At 43.7% G+C, this 15616-nt stretch overlaps 1 protein-coding gene across 5 annotated transcripts in view; it reads left to right on the top strand.

Annotated features, from left to right (window-relative positions):
* Positions 1-13405, top strand: part of LOC119179911 (japanin-like-RA2) — a 131217-nt gene extending 117812 nt beyond the window's left edge. For 3 of the 5 annotated variants that reach the window (XM_075869276.1, XM_075869277.1, XM_075869275.1), the window contains 2 exons: positions 711-809; positions 13248-13405. In XM_075869276.1, coding sequence (XP_075725391.1) covers positions 711-809; positions 13248-13387 — 239 coding nt within the window. In that variant the 3' untranslated portion in view covers positions 13388-13405. The remainder of the gene's footprint in view (positions 1-710; positions 810-13247) is intronic. The other 2 variants (XR_012884932.1, XM_075869279.1) reach the window with 2 other exon arrangements.
* Positions 13406-15616: the final 2211 nt, after the last annotated feature.

The raw sequence follows: 15616 nt of genomic DNA, 5'->3' as shown, positions 1-15616 counted from the left end.
CATGTCTTGTTTTTTAATGTGCACCATCGTCCAGTTTTCCACTGTGGCTGAAATAGTGGCACCCATCCCATCGCGACTCCGCTTCTTTATTTGTAGAATTCCCCGCCGAAAGAGAAATGTGCTACGTTGAGGAAGAACACCATCAGTCGGCTCAGTTCATTCGTGGTGACGTTCGTCATTTCGCTGAGGCTATCTTCTTTGATCAGGATGACGAGACTCCCTCACAAAAATAGGACTTACTCGGAATCACTCAGACTCATAGCTGTATTTGTGTCTCTATGAGCTCTAATTGTGTCTCAGTAACTGACGCCTCTGAGCACAATAATTATCTGGCGTATCAGTGATGGTGCTTAGAAGTCCCTGGTAGTCGGCTTGAGTATAAACGGGAGCGTATACGTAAAGCTGATGGCAATAGTGAAGTTTAGTGAACACGTATAAGCACAGATTGGCAGAAGACTGTAGAGCTCACCCAAGCTCACTGAATAGATACTCACTGAACTTGACTCACTGAATTTGACTGCAGTGCTCACTCGCAATCACACTCAATAAAGTATTTTCAACTGCAATCACTCAAATTTAGACTCACCAACAGATTACTCCTCCACACTCACTAACACCGAGATTAACGACTCGATCTGAGTCTGAGTGATCCTAAATGACTCGACTCGTGCGTTAGTTTGCCGACCTCTTATCTTATTGTTATTGTGCAGGTGAGTTGGCAAAAAAGACTGGTGCACAGCGACAGTATCTGATATTTTATCAGACTTGGGATTCCATGGTGCTCACAGAATTGATACAACAAGTAGAGAGTAAGTGGCCTTATATTCATATTTACAACACAAAAACAGGAGATTGTAATAATGTTGTGGGACAAGGTTTCAAATTATTGAAGATCTGGCACAAATGCTTCTTTTAGATTTTTGCTAGTGAAATTATTATTCCCTTATAGGTTAGTGATCCGGCTCTAACTTGGTTGATTTCAGGAAATATTTAGTACTGGTGGCTGTACATGCTATGTTGCTTTTGCGTTTGTGTGCCCAACAATCATAACCGCTGTATTATTTGTCTCAGTGGCGTAGTCATTGCCGAACTCAGCTGCTAACCCGAATCTTGTGGGTTCGATTCCAACCGTGGTGGTTGGATTTCGCACTGCTGATGTACTATGCACTCCAACTAATTTTGTTACGAAAGTAATAGTGAGGGCTATGAAAAAGCTGTACACAAAAGTTATTGTTGATAATGTAAGAAAACAAGCGCAATGGCGCTATAAATGTGGTCATCAGCCTCGCAGGCTGGGTGCTTAATCAAACACTCTGCATGGTATTGCCTACAAAATTACGTGGCCACTCTGTACTTCAAACAAAGTGGTTCGCTCATTGTTGTAAAGGGTTATATATCGAGCGCGTCCTTCTCCTGGAGATGTAGTTCACTGTAAACAGGAAGGCGCGAGATGCAGTTAAAGTAGGTCACAGCGTTGCCGCAAAGACGAAGAAATGAGCACAATAGCAACAAACTGGGAGGTCACACGAATAAGGACAAGCAGATCGAGACGTGCCCCACGTTTCTCACGCACAAATTACGAACAAAACGTATAACGCGAAAAATTGTGCAAGTTGTTACTTCGCTGTGTCTGAAAGCGCGCCTTTTTTGCAAACAGTGACTGTGCAGCGAGTGCAGTGACCTTTGTGCCCCCGGTAACTGCAACAGAATTGTTCCGGGGAAAGCACAAGGCGTACTATTGTTTTCACAGTGAGATAGGCGCGTGAGCTTCCTCCTCCCCTGACCGCGTGCGGCAGATGAGAGCGCGCGTGGCAGATGAAAAGTATGGGCGAGAAATAAGAGCGCCTGAGGTGCGCGCCACGCGTCATGATGATCTGGCGTCGCGCGCTCATTGCACCATTTTACTGCTAATGTTGAAGCACAATAGTTCCCCCAAGGTGGCTATCGCCAGTAGTAAGTGGTATATGTAAATAGCCTTCCATTTCAGCTTTGAAGGAGGTTCTCCTTCGGGGCTCAATGGTTAACACCTCGCACTCACAAGCGAGAGCTTGGACTTTCGATTCCGCTCACCAGACTCTATTTCTCACTTATTTTTCTTTCTTGTGTTTTCATATATACAAATACATATACATATAAGGTGAATAATGGTGACGCCGACGCCAGCGCCAGTATCCTGCCGAAAGTGTCCCTACAATGGCTATAGCATTTTAATGAAACAATAAACGATTAAGGCAAAACGAAAGTGCATAGGCACCCGCAAGACAAGGTTTTGCATTGAGCTAACGGGGTCTGTATCTACACTATTGCTGAGACTGTATTAATACGACGGCAAAATAATGGTCTCACTCCATTGGTGACATACATGGGCAGCTACAACAGATAGAAAAATCAGGTGCATATTTTGGTAATTGCGATTTTCAGCCAATTCTTGATGTAATGTTCATCCTCTGGAGAAATATTGCGAAAGGTAATGATGCGCTAAAAACGTACTATGCAGCGGGAAGGACATTCCAAAGTAGCTTGGGCAAAGCAATGTCGATATTACAATATGTATATACTTGCCAACCATTTAGACACGAAAAGTTATTAAACAATTCTCTATTTTTTGATGTGCTAAAAATCTGTGCGGAGATTACGTAGCAAAAACGGTAGCCAGGTAGGCAAGAAAAAATTGCCAGAAAATAAGAGAACAAGCAAGCGAATAGCCAACTTCAGGCAATGGAAGTCGCTATAAGTACCCATCCATGCTTGAAAACTGTCTCCACATTTTTGTTTGAATAAGTATTGCAAATGGCTTTCGAAAACACTGTAATTCTTTGCAGCACGAACGCTTCGAAATTACGGTTCCTGTGATTCCAGCACACATTATCGGAGTAACCAATCGCTTCAAAAATGATGACGTAGTGTTTGCGCTGTTCCAGAAAATGACACTTCACGCCGTTTGCAAGACTTTCCTTGCAATGACTAGAGGTCACAGGAATAAAAATAAATGCACAGCATGGTGAGTGCGCTTAAAATCACAGTTACTGGCACTTGAGCATATATCGTAGACACTTTCGCAATAATTTCTTCCGTGATGTATGCAGAATCACATTTCCTACCTAAACCTAAGTAATGATACAAGCTGTTCATCGGGTGTCCCAAACAAATTGGATAATTCATAGGAGAGCTGTTAAGAGATTCTAAAGCGAGCGTCAATAGTTTTCAATTTATTGATTATTTGATATGTGAGGTATAACGTCCAAAATCCACCATACCACTATGAGAGACGCCGTAGTAGAGGGTTCCGAAAATTTTACCACCTGGGGTTCTCCAACGTGCACCAAAAGCTGAGCCCGTGGGCCTACAGCAATTTCGTCTGCATCGAAAATACAGCCGCTGCAGTCGGGACTCAATGCCACGACCTGTGGACAGGCGGCTGAGTACCTTAACAACTAGATCACCGCGGCGGGGCTAAGAAAATGTTTGGAAAATACAGCCTGTTATGAAAAGCGAATGCGAAGTATGCGAAATGAACGTTAACAAGACTTAACTCTTTCTTGAGTGAAACGTTACAAATATGATGCTGAACATGCGTGAAAACATTATAGGTACAGACGTGTATGTTGAACGTTTGCATATTTTTTATACAAATCGTTGTTTGCATTTGCGTAACGACACAAAGAACAGTTGGGTTTTACCAGTATGACTAACACCAGAAACGGTAAACTGAATCAGAGTGCTTGTGCTTGAGAAAATGGTAGCTCTTTGTACTTTTCTCAAACCAAGCATTTTCGCGCATTCTGAAGGTTGCAGTCTTTATAATACTACGCAATCATTGTTCAGATTGGTAAAGAAACAGCAACTGTCGTGTTGGTACTGGGGAATGATGTTAACGCGCCCTGTGAATCACTGAAAATAACCTATTTTTACGTGTCCAGGTCCGAGTTTATAAACTTTTGAGCATACAGAATAGGAAGAGCACAGCTCTTGTAAATAACGTCGTGCGATATATTTTAAATTATTAATGAATATATAGTTGTGGTTTAATAAATTCAGTTGAAGACGTTGAAATACTTCAGCCATCTGTGTAAACGTGTATGTATCCTGGATACGTCATGCATTTCCGACAAAGCGCTAGTTGTTGAGCAGCTTGGATGGAGTCATTACTTTTTCTGGTGATGCCATCTTTTGACAACTCCATGCTTGGTACTGTGAGCAGCCAGGGAGGAATAGTCAACTTCGGAGTGATGAAAATAATTCTTTGTTAATATATGTAGATTGTTTTGTATTTCTTCATTACCATTTCTTTTTTTTTCTGTAGCATAATTTGCAGTGCTAATGGGTGTTTTTGTGTTTCGTCTGCAAGCAGAAAAAAGACAGCATACTTCGGTTGTTCTCCTGACTGAAAAGGGTGGTTGTCGAGTCTTTGCTATGGCAGTGCTACTGGAAGTCGCTCGTGGAACACCTAGGGAGACACACAGTCTCCTAGCTAACAGTATTTGAAGTCGCTGCTCTGAAGTTCAAGAAAGGCCATGTAATACTGCTGCAGAATATGCAATTTTTTCGTGTTGAAGCATTGTGAACAGCGAGCATGGATGATACAGATCTGCCCCGCGGTGTTCCAGGAATTCGGCAGAGTGTATTCACCAGCATATCGACCTCGTTTTCAAGTTTTTTTTGTGTGTGAGCTGCCAATAATAGCTGCCGATGCAGTATTTCTCCGAGAAAGCGATGCTGTGTAACAATCATCAGTGGTTTCTTTCTAAATTGAGATTGAAAATTTGAACTTCCTACAGATAAACGGCAATACAGCTGTTCTAGCGTGCAACAGAAGCATTGCTATTTCTTATAAGAAGTGGTTAAAAATACTTATACTGTCTTGAAATGCAATTTAAATTTACTAAACATCGGTCCCACATGCCTACGTGTGCGCATATACTGCATGTAAAGAGTGTTTCAACCAAGGAGGCAGTCTTTTTGCTAAATCAGCCATACTTCAAAAAGGGCGGAGTACGCTTCCGTGTGGCACACCCTGTCTGACACCATGTTCAGCACCCTTAAAGACCTGCCGGGCAGACCGAGTTCCGACATATTTAACCAAACATCAGTGTGACTGGTTGTGTCGAATGCCCTTTTGATGTCTAAGAACACTGCAATCGTCAAACTACCACAGGCGTGTTCATGCTTCATATACGTTACTATGTCTAGTATTGCATTAATTGTGCATTCCTGCTTTCTTAAACCTGTTAAGTAGTTGTACAAGAAATCTGTTCTGCTACATCACCACTGAAGCCACGCGTCAATCATTTTCTCCCCATTACCTTACATAAATGACTGGTCAGACTGATTGTGTGAAATGATTCAAGGCTCAAGGGTGTCTTAGCTCGTTTTAAGATCACAATGTGAGCGAGCTTCCAAAACTTGGGTACGATTGCTCGTGTCAATGGATTGTTGTAAATATCTAAGAGAATGGCTGTGAGTGCTGGCCCAAGGTCCTTGGCATATTGTACGTAATGCTGTCCGGTGCAGAGAACGATTTTTGACGACATGATTCTATAGCACATTGCAGCTTACTAACGTGAAAATACGGGGTCTAGTTGAGACCGCTGGGCCCAATAGCAAGCACTAATTTGCTGGCTGGCTAACCAAACAGAATTATACAGTAAGGAACATTAAGATGAACTGGGCCTACTGATAAGTTGGCGAAATTCATGTGCAACCACAACTTCCCGTTTGTTCAAGGCTACGAAAAGGGCACAAATAGGAAGCTCTGCGATACAGGGCCCCTAAATACCCGAATTACAAACCGATTATCGAAAGAGGCGTATGCCAGATATGACAGCTTTAAAGCACTCGAATCCGTCTATGTAGGAAAAAGAGGCTTTATTTTAGAAGTACGATGCCAGATTGAGCCTGCTAATCTTGAAAGACCCCATTTCTTCTTTCGTGCTTGCTGGCGCTTCATCATTATCCTTCGGTAGTCCGCCAGCCATTGCAATAAACTTATCATTCCTGGCCACGCAGTGAAGCTGGTTGCGCATTTCTAGCTGCTACCACTTCCGGACACGTCTTGTTAAAAAAGCACCTTTAGTAGTCTCGCAGTGAAAAAACAGACGTCGCCAGCTGGATGTTCTCTGAGAGATTCCGCAATGTTGATGCTGGTTTCTCGTGTCATCATGAATTGTTTACTTTTCAAACTGATACTTGGTTTTGTGAATTTTCTCTTTCCACTTAGTATGCAGATCAAAGAACTCTTTTGCCGGCAGCTCACTGCTGTTGGCTATCGTGTCAATGGGCCTGTCAGTCTGTTGCTTGCCACTTCAAATGCAGGCGCCTTTTTCCTAAAGTGTCCCGCAAGGTCTTTTTGTCAGAATTGCCGCTCTAGTGAGAGGATTCCGTCGCTTGCTCACCGATGCTCGAAGTATAAGCATGCGTCTTCTTCGGCGAGCTGTAAGAAATACCCACGCAGCTTCTACATAGCAGTTTGGTCTTGAATGCGCAATTGCTCAATGGCCCTACTTCCTCGAGTGATTCCGGTAGGTGGATTTTCTAATTAGGCAGTCTTTTTCACATGCGGTCATCTCCTGATATAAGGATCTCTCCAAATGTCCTGGCTGCTTGCTTCCTTCCCCAATTTCAGTTTGGTGCATCTCCTCAGCCATCTTCTGTTGAATCTTGCGCACCAAAAGGGTTGCAAGCCGTAGCCTCTCTTCTACTGCAGTCAGCAGCATTCGCCCCTCGTAAAACAGCTGAATAAAGTGATGTGCTTGCGACTCGTACTGTATCACCAAGTCTCGCCAAGAAGCTTACTGCATAAATTCTTCAAGTTTACATTCGAATTTTTCGCGATGGAATTGCTCCTCCGAAAACAGAAAGTGAAAATCTGTTATCTTGGTCGCATAATCGCTCTGTTCCCGTTCGCGTTTCGTTCTCGCTTCACGCAACAATAAACGCAACTCAAACGTCTTGGTTTCCGGCGATGCTGCCTGCTCCTTGTTCCTATCGACCTTATATTGATATGTTGCGGCGTCTTTCTCGTGTATGAGCCGCTTGCGGTTATCATGAAATGCAGTCTTCGTGTAAGTCTCTTCTGAAATTGCAGATGTGATAATAAGTGCAGTCGAATCATCTTCAGAGGCTTCGTTTTCAGTCGTATAGCAGGAGAGCTTGCCTCTTCTCGGTCATCAACTGCTGATGACTTCCTTAGTTCCGACGTCTTTGCACTTATCTTATTTGCGTGTTCATTCAGTTTGTTCACATGGTGTTTGGTTAGGGCTTGGTGGGGGTTCAAGTAATCTTCCGTGGACCACACATGCTGAAGGCATGTCGGCCTTTGCACTTCAAGCAAAAGACTCTTCGTTTGCAGTCGCGCGTCTTGTGGACTTTCGTTGTTCACGTAAAACAATGTTTATCTTTGATCAGCACTTGTTTCTTCTGTGTCAAGGACATGTTGGTAGGCTTCCGTGGAGTGCTGCTTCGGTGTGCGAAACACACAATTATTTCTTTCACCTTCGAGTTCTTCAGAAGATTTTGTCAGCAGAACAGATGAAGTCGGGTAGTCCCAGCTGTCACTTCGGGCTGGCTCACTCGAAGATTGTGGTTCACCACGTTCTCGCCTGCTGCTATCCTTATAGTCACTGTTTACGACGCTTTCTTGTTTGATTGAGAGGAAGGTCAGCAGTGTGTTAAGCCCCGAAGGATCAGCAGCATGGTCCGTAGCCCCTTGTACAGCACAGGTACGGTGATAAGGGACCACAACGTCTCGGGACAATGCTCTAAGTGTGCTGCTCTAAGACTGGCCACTACTGAAGCAGCGTCACCTTTCGAAAACTGCCGCAAATAATGGAAATTCTTCGTAGTTGTCAGGGTGGCGTAGTTATGAACAAGCTGGGCAAACTGACTGCTCCCAGAACTCCGTCTATTTACGAACATCCCCAGAGAAGGGCCCAGTCGTCAGCTTTGAAAACTTGGTTTCCATTCTGTCAGATGGTGTAGTGATCGTATGGGTCGCCGTCACCAATACATCTCCTGCTTGTGTACTCGAAGTGCGTGCATGCCTGCTGAGTAGCTCGGGCAGAATACGCGTCACACTGTCCTCGTATTCCAGAGTTGTATTGTGCTCGGTTTCGAAGTCCTCGTCTGAGATGAGACTTTCCAATTTTGAGTTGATCATCTTCGGCTCATCGTTGCTCGTTTTCAGCCTCTCGTAAATGGAGCCAAGCTACTCACGCGTCGCGGATTCATTGCGAAATAGGCACTTGCCTGACTGATTATCTGGCTGTTCAGAGCTCGTCACAATGTCCGCTTCGCCTTGATCTTTTTGTCTTCCAGGGCACTCGTAGCCGTCGCTCGGTCTATCCCAGGTCGATCGGCACTAAAATTTTGGGGAGTTATGACGTGAAGCTGTCGTAGAAGCACTCAAATCTTTCGATATAGTTGAAAGAGGCTCTATTTCACAATTATGAAGCCAGTTTGACCCTGCTAATGATGACCATGATGATGATGATGATGATAAGCCTTTTGCTTTTCTGGCACTCGCCCACAAAGGAGGTGCTGCCAAGGACCAGGTGGCAGGACCATCAAGTTAGTTACTTATGCAGTTATATTGTTAAATGGAATTTCAGTATCTTAGAGGACGCCGTTTTCTCTCTCGCGCTTGCTGGCGCTTCATCATCTGGTGGTCCACCAGCCTTCGCAAAAGAATTAACAGGTGTGTGGGGAGAGAACATACCATGAAGTCATGCGAGCGTCGTTTACTTAAATTTTCTAAGCGTCTGCGATTTGCACTGTCCATTTTCTATGCATTGTTGTATGCTTCTAAACTTCCACGGCGTTGATATGCCCTTTTGGAAGGTCGTCTGATGGCACTTAGATGTTCATCTCAATCAACGGCAGCATAGTTTTTAGAATCTGAAATTTTTATACACTTATTCAGATTATCCTTCAAAAACTCTGTAAAGCTTTGAACTGTCGCAAGTTCACAAAGATGGTTGGTTAGGTGGTACTGAAATGCTTTCCATTTCGTCAGTTCGGTGTAGCGCCTGATGTCGTCATTACGGAAGTAGGAGTGCTTTGTAAGAATGAGGAAATGATACCTCCCATGTGTTTCCAGATCGATTTACCATCCCACTGCCTTCACTAGATTTTGGAAACACATGGTAACAACTATGCAACTCGAGCAATTATACCCACGGAGAAAAGTTGGGGAGCCATAATTTAAAATAGTCAGATTCTATTTGTCTACAGCGCACTCTACGACATTCTCGCGTGCATGAAATTGATCATTACTCCAAATTATGTTGTGCGCCTTAAAATTTTTACATACAAATCTCTAATAGTTAGAAATGTTGAAGATATTTGTTAGCTCTTCCACCGAAATACCGCTTGAAGGTTGAGGTAAATATTAATCACTGTTATGTACTGCTCACCAAAGAATACTTTACAAGCTGCAAATTCAGAAAGTTCAAATTATTTAAGTGAACTTGGTCAAAATGTAGGTCTTGTCTGACGCACACTTGTTCTCTGCTAGGACCACTTCGATGAGAGGACTTTTACATAACGTAGGGGGAAATTGTCAATCCTGTCTCTTGGATGCTAAGTTTTAGAAAGATATATTTTAAAAGACATTTGCGGAAGTCTGCACACTTCCTTCGAAGACTGCTGGCATTCCACTGCAATACAGAGATATTTTAAAGCGCCTACTTATATGTTACCTATCGCAGGTTCAACCCAAATTATTGACGAAATAGTGCTTCCAGAGGCAGCAGGTAGGTTGTTTGCTTCCAGTAGAGCAGACAGGGTTGCTTTAAGTGCTGCGAAAAGCATTGATAGAATCGATTGAATCACTGATGCAGAGGCACGGTCACCATTGCATGGTTTTGTTTCTGAGGCTTTCTGAGAATGACGTGATGTTAAGGTGTAGCATGGGCGAACACTGGCACTCTCAATCCTGATACAGTGCATCTGAGGTCGCACGGGCGTTCGCAGCTTCGACGCGCAGGTTTGTGTACTTGAATTCACTTGTCGTGAGTCGTCTCTCGGGTGTGCTCTTCGCGGTTCTCTTGGTGTGTTTCTTGGCTGTTGTTGTGATGCGCGCTTAGGTAGATCACGTACAGGATGAAAAATATCAAAGTTTGGAGAGGGTTCTTTGGGGCATAAATTTATTGCGTGGATAAGCTCATGCCGGTGCGTTTTTGCAACGGTTTTACTTTGCGGGTAGCTTGAATATGAGGCAGCGTGATTACCTGCACATTTGCACATTTAGGCTCAAGAACTGGCTTACACTCCTTATGGTGGTGATCTGAACATATCTTGCACCGGCGTGTCTTACGGCAACTTTTCGTCATGTGCCCGAATAGACGGCCCTTATGTTAGACCGAAGTGCTAGACCCAACTATTACTCCACTGGGTGACTGGTGAATCCTAAGTAGATTCTTCCTAGAATCGGGCGGTCATTTCGGAAAGACAGAATCACTGTGTGAAGTGGACCCGACGGTACTGCTCCGTTTTCCTCACGATAACATATTATTGGCCGCCGCACCGATATAACCCCTGCATCTCTCAAGTACTCCAGGAGTTGTTTGACTGAATACTGCAGAGGCGCATGCATTACTTTCCCAACGTTCTGAGTGTATGACTCTGGCATGAAATGATTAAATTCCAAGCCGCCTACGTTTGATTGCATCAGAAGACGCTTTGCTGAAGCTAAGAAAACAACATCGATACTGAAGCTTCCATATCTATGGTCATTCTGAATGACTACGCTGTTTCTTTAACAGCGGAAGCTATTTCTGCTTACGCTGAATTGGGCCTCACTTTCCAGAAATGAGCACCTCCAACTATTAGACAAAAGATGACTGAGATGCCCTCTGCTCACTTTCTTTTATGTGTAACCAACGTCAATGGTTCATCTTCGCCCATGTCTTTTTAAACACTTATGTTATAAGTTGATATTTTACCGTCAAAACGATAATCTTATGAGCTAAATTTCTTGCTCACAGATTTATCGTCATTCATTGCTGATAAGCTCGTTGAAGCCGTTTCTCAGTTATGAATGAGCAAACGTGCCGGCTTTATGATGATTTGTCACGCCTGTAAGCCTCTAGGCTTTTCACAGTATTCTGTAGTATCACTCATTAGAATCGACACACTTGGACAAGCTTACGGCTCATGGAAAGGGCTACCAACCATTGTAGTGATCATGTACTAGCCAAGCGTTCGAAAAACGAACCTCATGCCTGTAAGGCGCCGAGCCCTCGGAGTCTTCACTGGACGTCATGTTGGCACACCAAGGAAGAAATGGACGTCAGCGTAACAGTCGAAGAAAGAGAAAAAAATTGAACACTGCACAAAAACAGTGACAGAACAGAGCCTTATGTATGGTTCCTAAATATTTTAGTCACTACGTGTTGTGTTGTCGTTCGCATTGCTTCGGCCTTGAGCCGAAACTTTGAATTCTTTATTTTATGATGGCCGGCATTAGATCTTACACCTTTATACGCCATTACGCAATTCTTTTTATCATTTTTATTTGCGTAATAAAAATACACAGCTCAATTTCCAAAGTTCTACGCGCGCTTTGACTGCAAGGTTTCGTTACCATATATCTGAACATGAGCTGCAGCGACATCCCCAGGTATTGATGACCTTGCTCAAACTGATGGCGCGAAAAGGAATCATAAGGGAGTCAAGTAGCCAAGACAGTTTTCTGCCACCTCCAGGTCAAGAAAGTAACCGAATTGGCGCTAAATAGCCAAATTTCCCAACCCTGGCCTAATAAAAATTATGGGACTTTTTGGGAAGGATTGCCAAATACTCGTTCTTCAAATATTTTTACTGATTCATTCAGTTTTGTTCAGGTAAATATTTTTTCAACTTACAGCAAACTGCGGAAAGTGCAGTCCTCATATTTAGTAAAGGTAAAGCAACCTTTTTTCAGTTCTGAGCAAGCTTCTTTTTTACGTGTATGTATGTACAACACTCTCGGATATCGATTTCAATAGATATTTAAAGAATATACTTAGATTAAAAGCGAGAGTCTGACGGCAGCAATAACAGAATAGTTTGTACGGTCATGATTTCGAGACCCCCCTTTCCTTGTTATTGTCAAGAAACTCCCATGTACTTGTAGGTGTTCTAGACACTATTTGGTCGCTGTCTAGATTAGACAACGTTGCGAACATCTTCAACTAAGAAATCAGTGGGACAACTCACTATCTCCTTGCAAGATAGTAGGTAGTTTTAACCTATACGTACACTTATTTACGTTAACGTATTACAGGATACCGCTTTGCGTTTACCTTCATACCGGAACGGATGTTCTTCAACGTTTTAGCTCCTTATGCGTAAACGTTTTACGTACTACGCAAACGCGTATACCTTTACGTTTTAAGAAACCATAAATGGTGACGCTAACTGCATATAAACTGCATTTAACACACATATAATTGAACCACCATTGTGGCGAAATCACGAGACGTTCGTTTATCGAGTACAGTATTCTCGTATGTGCCAAAGGATGAAAAATACAAGGCTACTGCAACGACGGTGTTGATATTTTGTGGCGCTTCGTGCAACAACAGTCATGAAAACGTTCGCTTACGCGTAATGTTTTCGGGATGGAAATGGGTAAAAAAGTAACTTATTTGTAACAACGCCACTGCGCAGGTTTTTCAGCCAACGTACACTGCACGATGTTTTTGCAATTACAATTTTGTGATTACCTGGTACACTATTGCCCCGCTAGATGGTGCCACCTATCCAGCTTGTTGGAAGATTTCACGTTTACGGCGTCTATGACTGAAACAATGTAATGGCTACTGGAACTCGCACTTCGGCTTATTTCAGCGAAGTAGCTCGACCACAAGGCCCCAATGGGAGTGTCCACTCTTTACATAGGTTTCTCTATGTGCCTTCAGAGTAAAGTGTGCAAGCATCATATCACTCCGGCATGTGATAACTAGATTTTCAGTGCTTGTTGCATAGAGCAATATTTCAGTATGAAAAGTCGTATGCGAACCAGAAAACTAGAAACACGAATAGATTTCCTTGCACATTCCGGGCGATGACGACTCTTCTCGTGTTTTCAAAGATCTATATCTTTACGCATTACTCATAGCAGCAGATTAACCTGGACTCGCAATTTAGGAGTGGATATGCCTGAATAACAAACACGTAAACAATCTTGATGTTAAAAGACTGTAATACAATTTTGAGGTATGCAAATCTGCGTGGCACATGTATATTGATCTAACTTTTTTTTACAGAACCACTACTGTGTTCTCTTTGGGCGAAGTATGATTATATACAACACGTGGAAAAGTCGACATTGAGTTATTTTTATGGAGTTTGCCAAAACCCAACCTACTGCGGATACCCAAGTGAATGCCCGAAAGTAGACAAATAAAACCTCTTATGAAGTAAACATCTCATGTTTGGGTATGGGGAACTTCCGAAATTGAAATGCGCTCACTGAAACGAAAACCTGCTTCGGACAGGTGAGCGTTGCTAAAGAAATTTTCCGGACATTCCATACACCTTTTTCTTCTAGATTGATTGATACGTGTGGTTTAACGCTTCAAAACAACCTTAAGAATATGAGAGATGCCATAGTGAAAGGCTCCGAAAATATCGACTACTTGGGGTTCTTTAACGTGCACCTAAATCTTAGCACGCACACCTACAGTGTTTTCGCCTCCATCTTAAATGCAGCCGCAACTGCCGGGGTTCAATTCCGTGACCTGCAGGTCCTCAGCCGAGTACTTTAGCCACTGCACCGAGGTGGGGAGCCCCTCCTAGGTAAGTCGAGCGGAATGGGGGCTCTTTCTAAGATTTTCATTTATTGTAATTGAAAATAATTTGTATAACGTGGTATCCTAAATCATAGAGAAAATGAGCCCAAGATAATAATTTATAGCCACAAGAGATGCATGTTTATGTTACAATTAGATGTTTACTACCAACGGTCGCTATTGCCAGCTTCATAGCAAGTAGAACTGTACTGGAGTCAGCTTGAAATGCTACTGTTTAAAATTGTCAAATTATTTTTCACTGCGATTGTTGATTCCTCCTCACATGCAGACACACAAAGAAATACTTGACTGTTTTCGTAGGGAGGGCTGGGTGAATTTGCATGTGTCCTAAGTTTTCTAATTTCGTTGAAACTAGCTAACCAAGCATCGTTTTTGGTAACTATAGTACATGCTTTTATTATGAAAACAAAATATGAATGATCATTGATTGATGTGTTAGGTTTAACGTCCCCAAACCACCATATGATTATGAGAGACGCCGTAGCAGAGGGCTGCAGAAATTTCGGCCACCTGGGGTTCTTCAACGTGCATCAAGTCTGAGCACACGGGCTTACAGCCTTTCAACCTGCAACGAAAATGCAGCTGCCGCAGCCGGGATTTGATCCTGCAACCTGTGCGTTAGCAGCCCGATACCTTAGCTACTAGACCACCGCGGCAGGGCCAAATTGTTTGAGCACTTAGGCTACCTACACACTGTAACTGCAGCATTATTCATATCTCACTTGTATCGTTGAAGTTCTACCAAGCGGCCACAAGTGCAACGAAGCAGCCGCACCCGGGGCTGAACGATTCGTCAAAGTGACGTTCTCTCGTACTTTGGCGAATGCTGCAAAAGAAAATTGCAGAATAAATTTTTTGCAATGGTATTGTATGGTCAAATTCGGGTGGACGCGGAATGGGAGGCTGCGTTCGTACGGCTCCTGTAGACGTGCAAATAAATCTGTGTCTCTAGAGTTTTTTTTCTTCAAGTGTTCATGAACTGTTGCTCGCATCGGTTCCGAGAAGTCATCAGGATCCCTCCGAAACCATATTCGACCACAGTGAGTGATTTTTCGTCAAGTTAGGGACAATTTCTTTTCCTGTTGAGCGGTGCCCTCTTCAACCCTAACGAATGGCTTGGGAGACCGCGCTTTTGCTGGGCTTGTTCTCGCCTGCGGCCGGCCCTTCGGAGGCCCGGTGCGCGAAATTATTTGCTCACGAAGGAGTATGAAATGCACGGAGAGGACATTTCAGAAGAAGAGTCCACTTAAGATAAAGGTTGGCAGTCCACTAGGGACAGAAGAGCTAGCGCCGAAACACGCACTGCTGACTGTATCGCGCCATCGTCGCAGCCAGGCGCACGCCGCGGTAAATCGAGTGGCGCTGCACTGAAGTTCGAAGTAATACGGGCGGGAAAGATGCCCTCCTTTCTTCAAGATGAAATCAAGGTTGTGGTCCGGCCGAGAGGTGGACTCAATATCTCGAAAATCGGCGCAGCTGCGGTGGCGCACGCAGTACTAGTTGCCGTTGGCATAAGCCAGGAAGATTTGTGCCAGGATACTCTATGCCTGAATCTGCAGCAAAATATTATAGTTGCCAGTACTCCAAAGCGCAAATATGCAGGCCGATACGTTCGGATGCAGCAAATACTCATTTCGGGCAAGGTGCATGAGCTCAGTGCGCATGAGACTGCCCCACACTCCACTTGCAAAGGGGTGATTCGCAACGTCCCGCTTCAAGACGGTCCTGACGTCATCGAGGCGAAGATAGTCAACACAAATAATCCACTCGCCTTAGCGGCCAAGAGAGTAGCCTAAACGGGCACGGTCATCATCGCTTTTGAC

This window comes from Rhipicephalus microplus, chromosome 7, assembly GCF_043290135.1.
Source record: "Rhipicephalus microplus isolate Deutch F79 chromosome 7, USDA_Rmic, whole genome shotgun sequence".
Classification (NCBI taxonomy): domain Eukaryota; kingdom Metazoa; phylum Arthropoda; class Arachnida; order Ixodida; family Ixodidae; genus Rhipicephalus; species Rhipicephalus microplus.
Note: the sequence above shows the minus strand (reverse complement) of the source record. Positions and strands in the feature narration are given on the sequence as shown.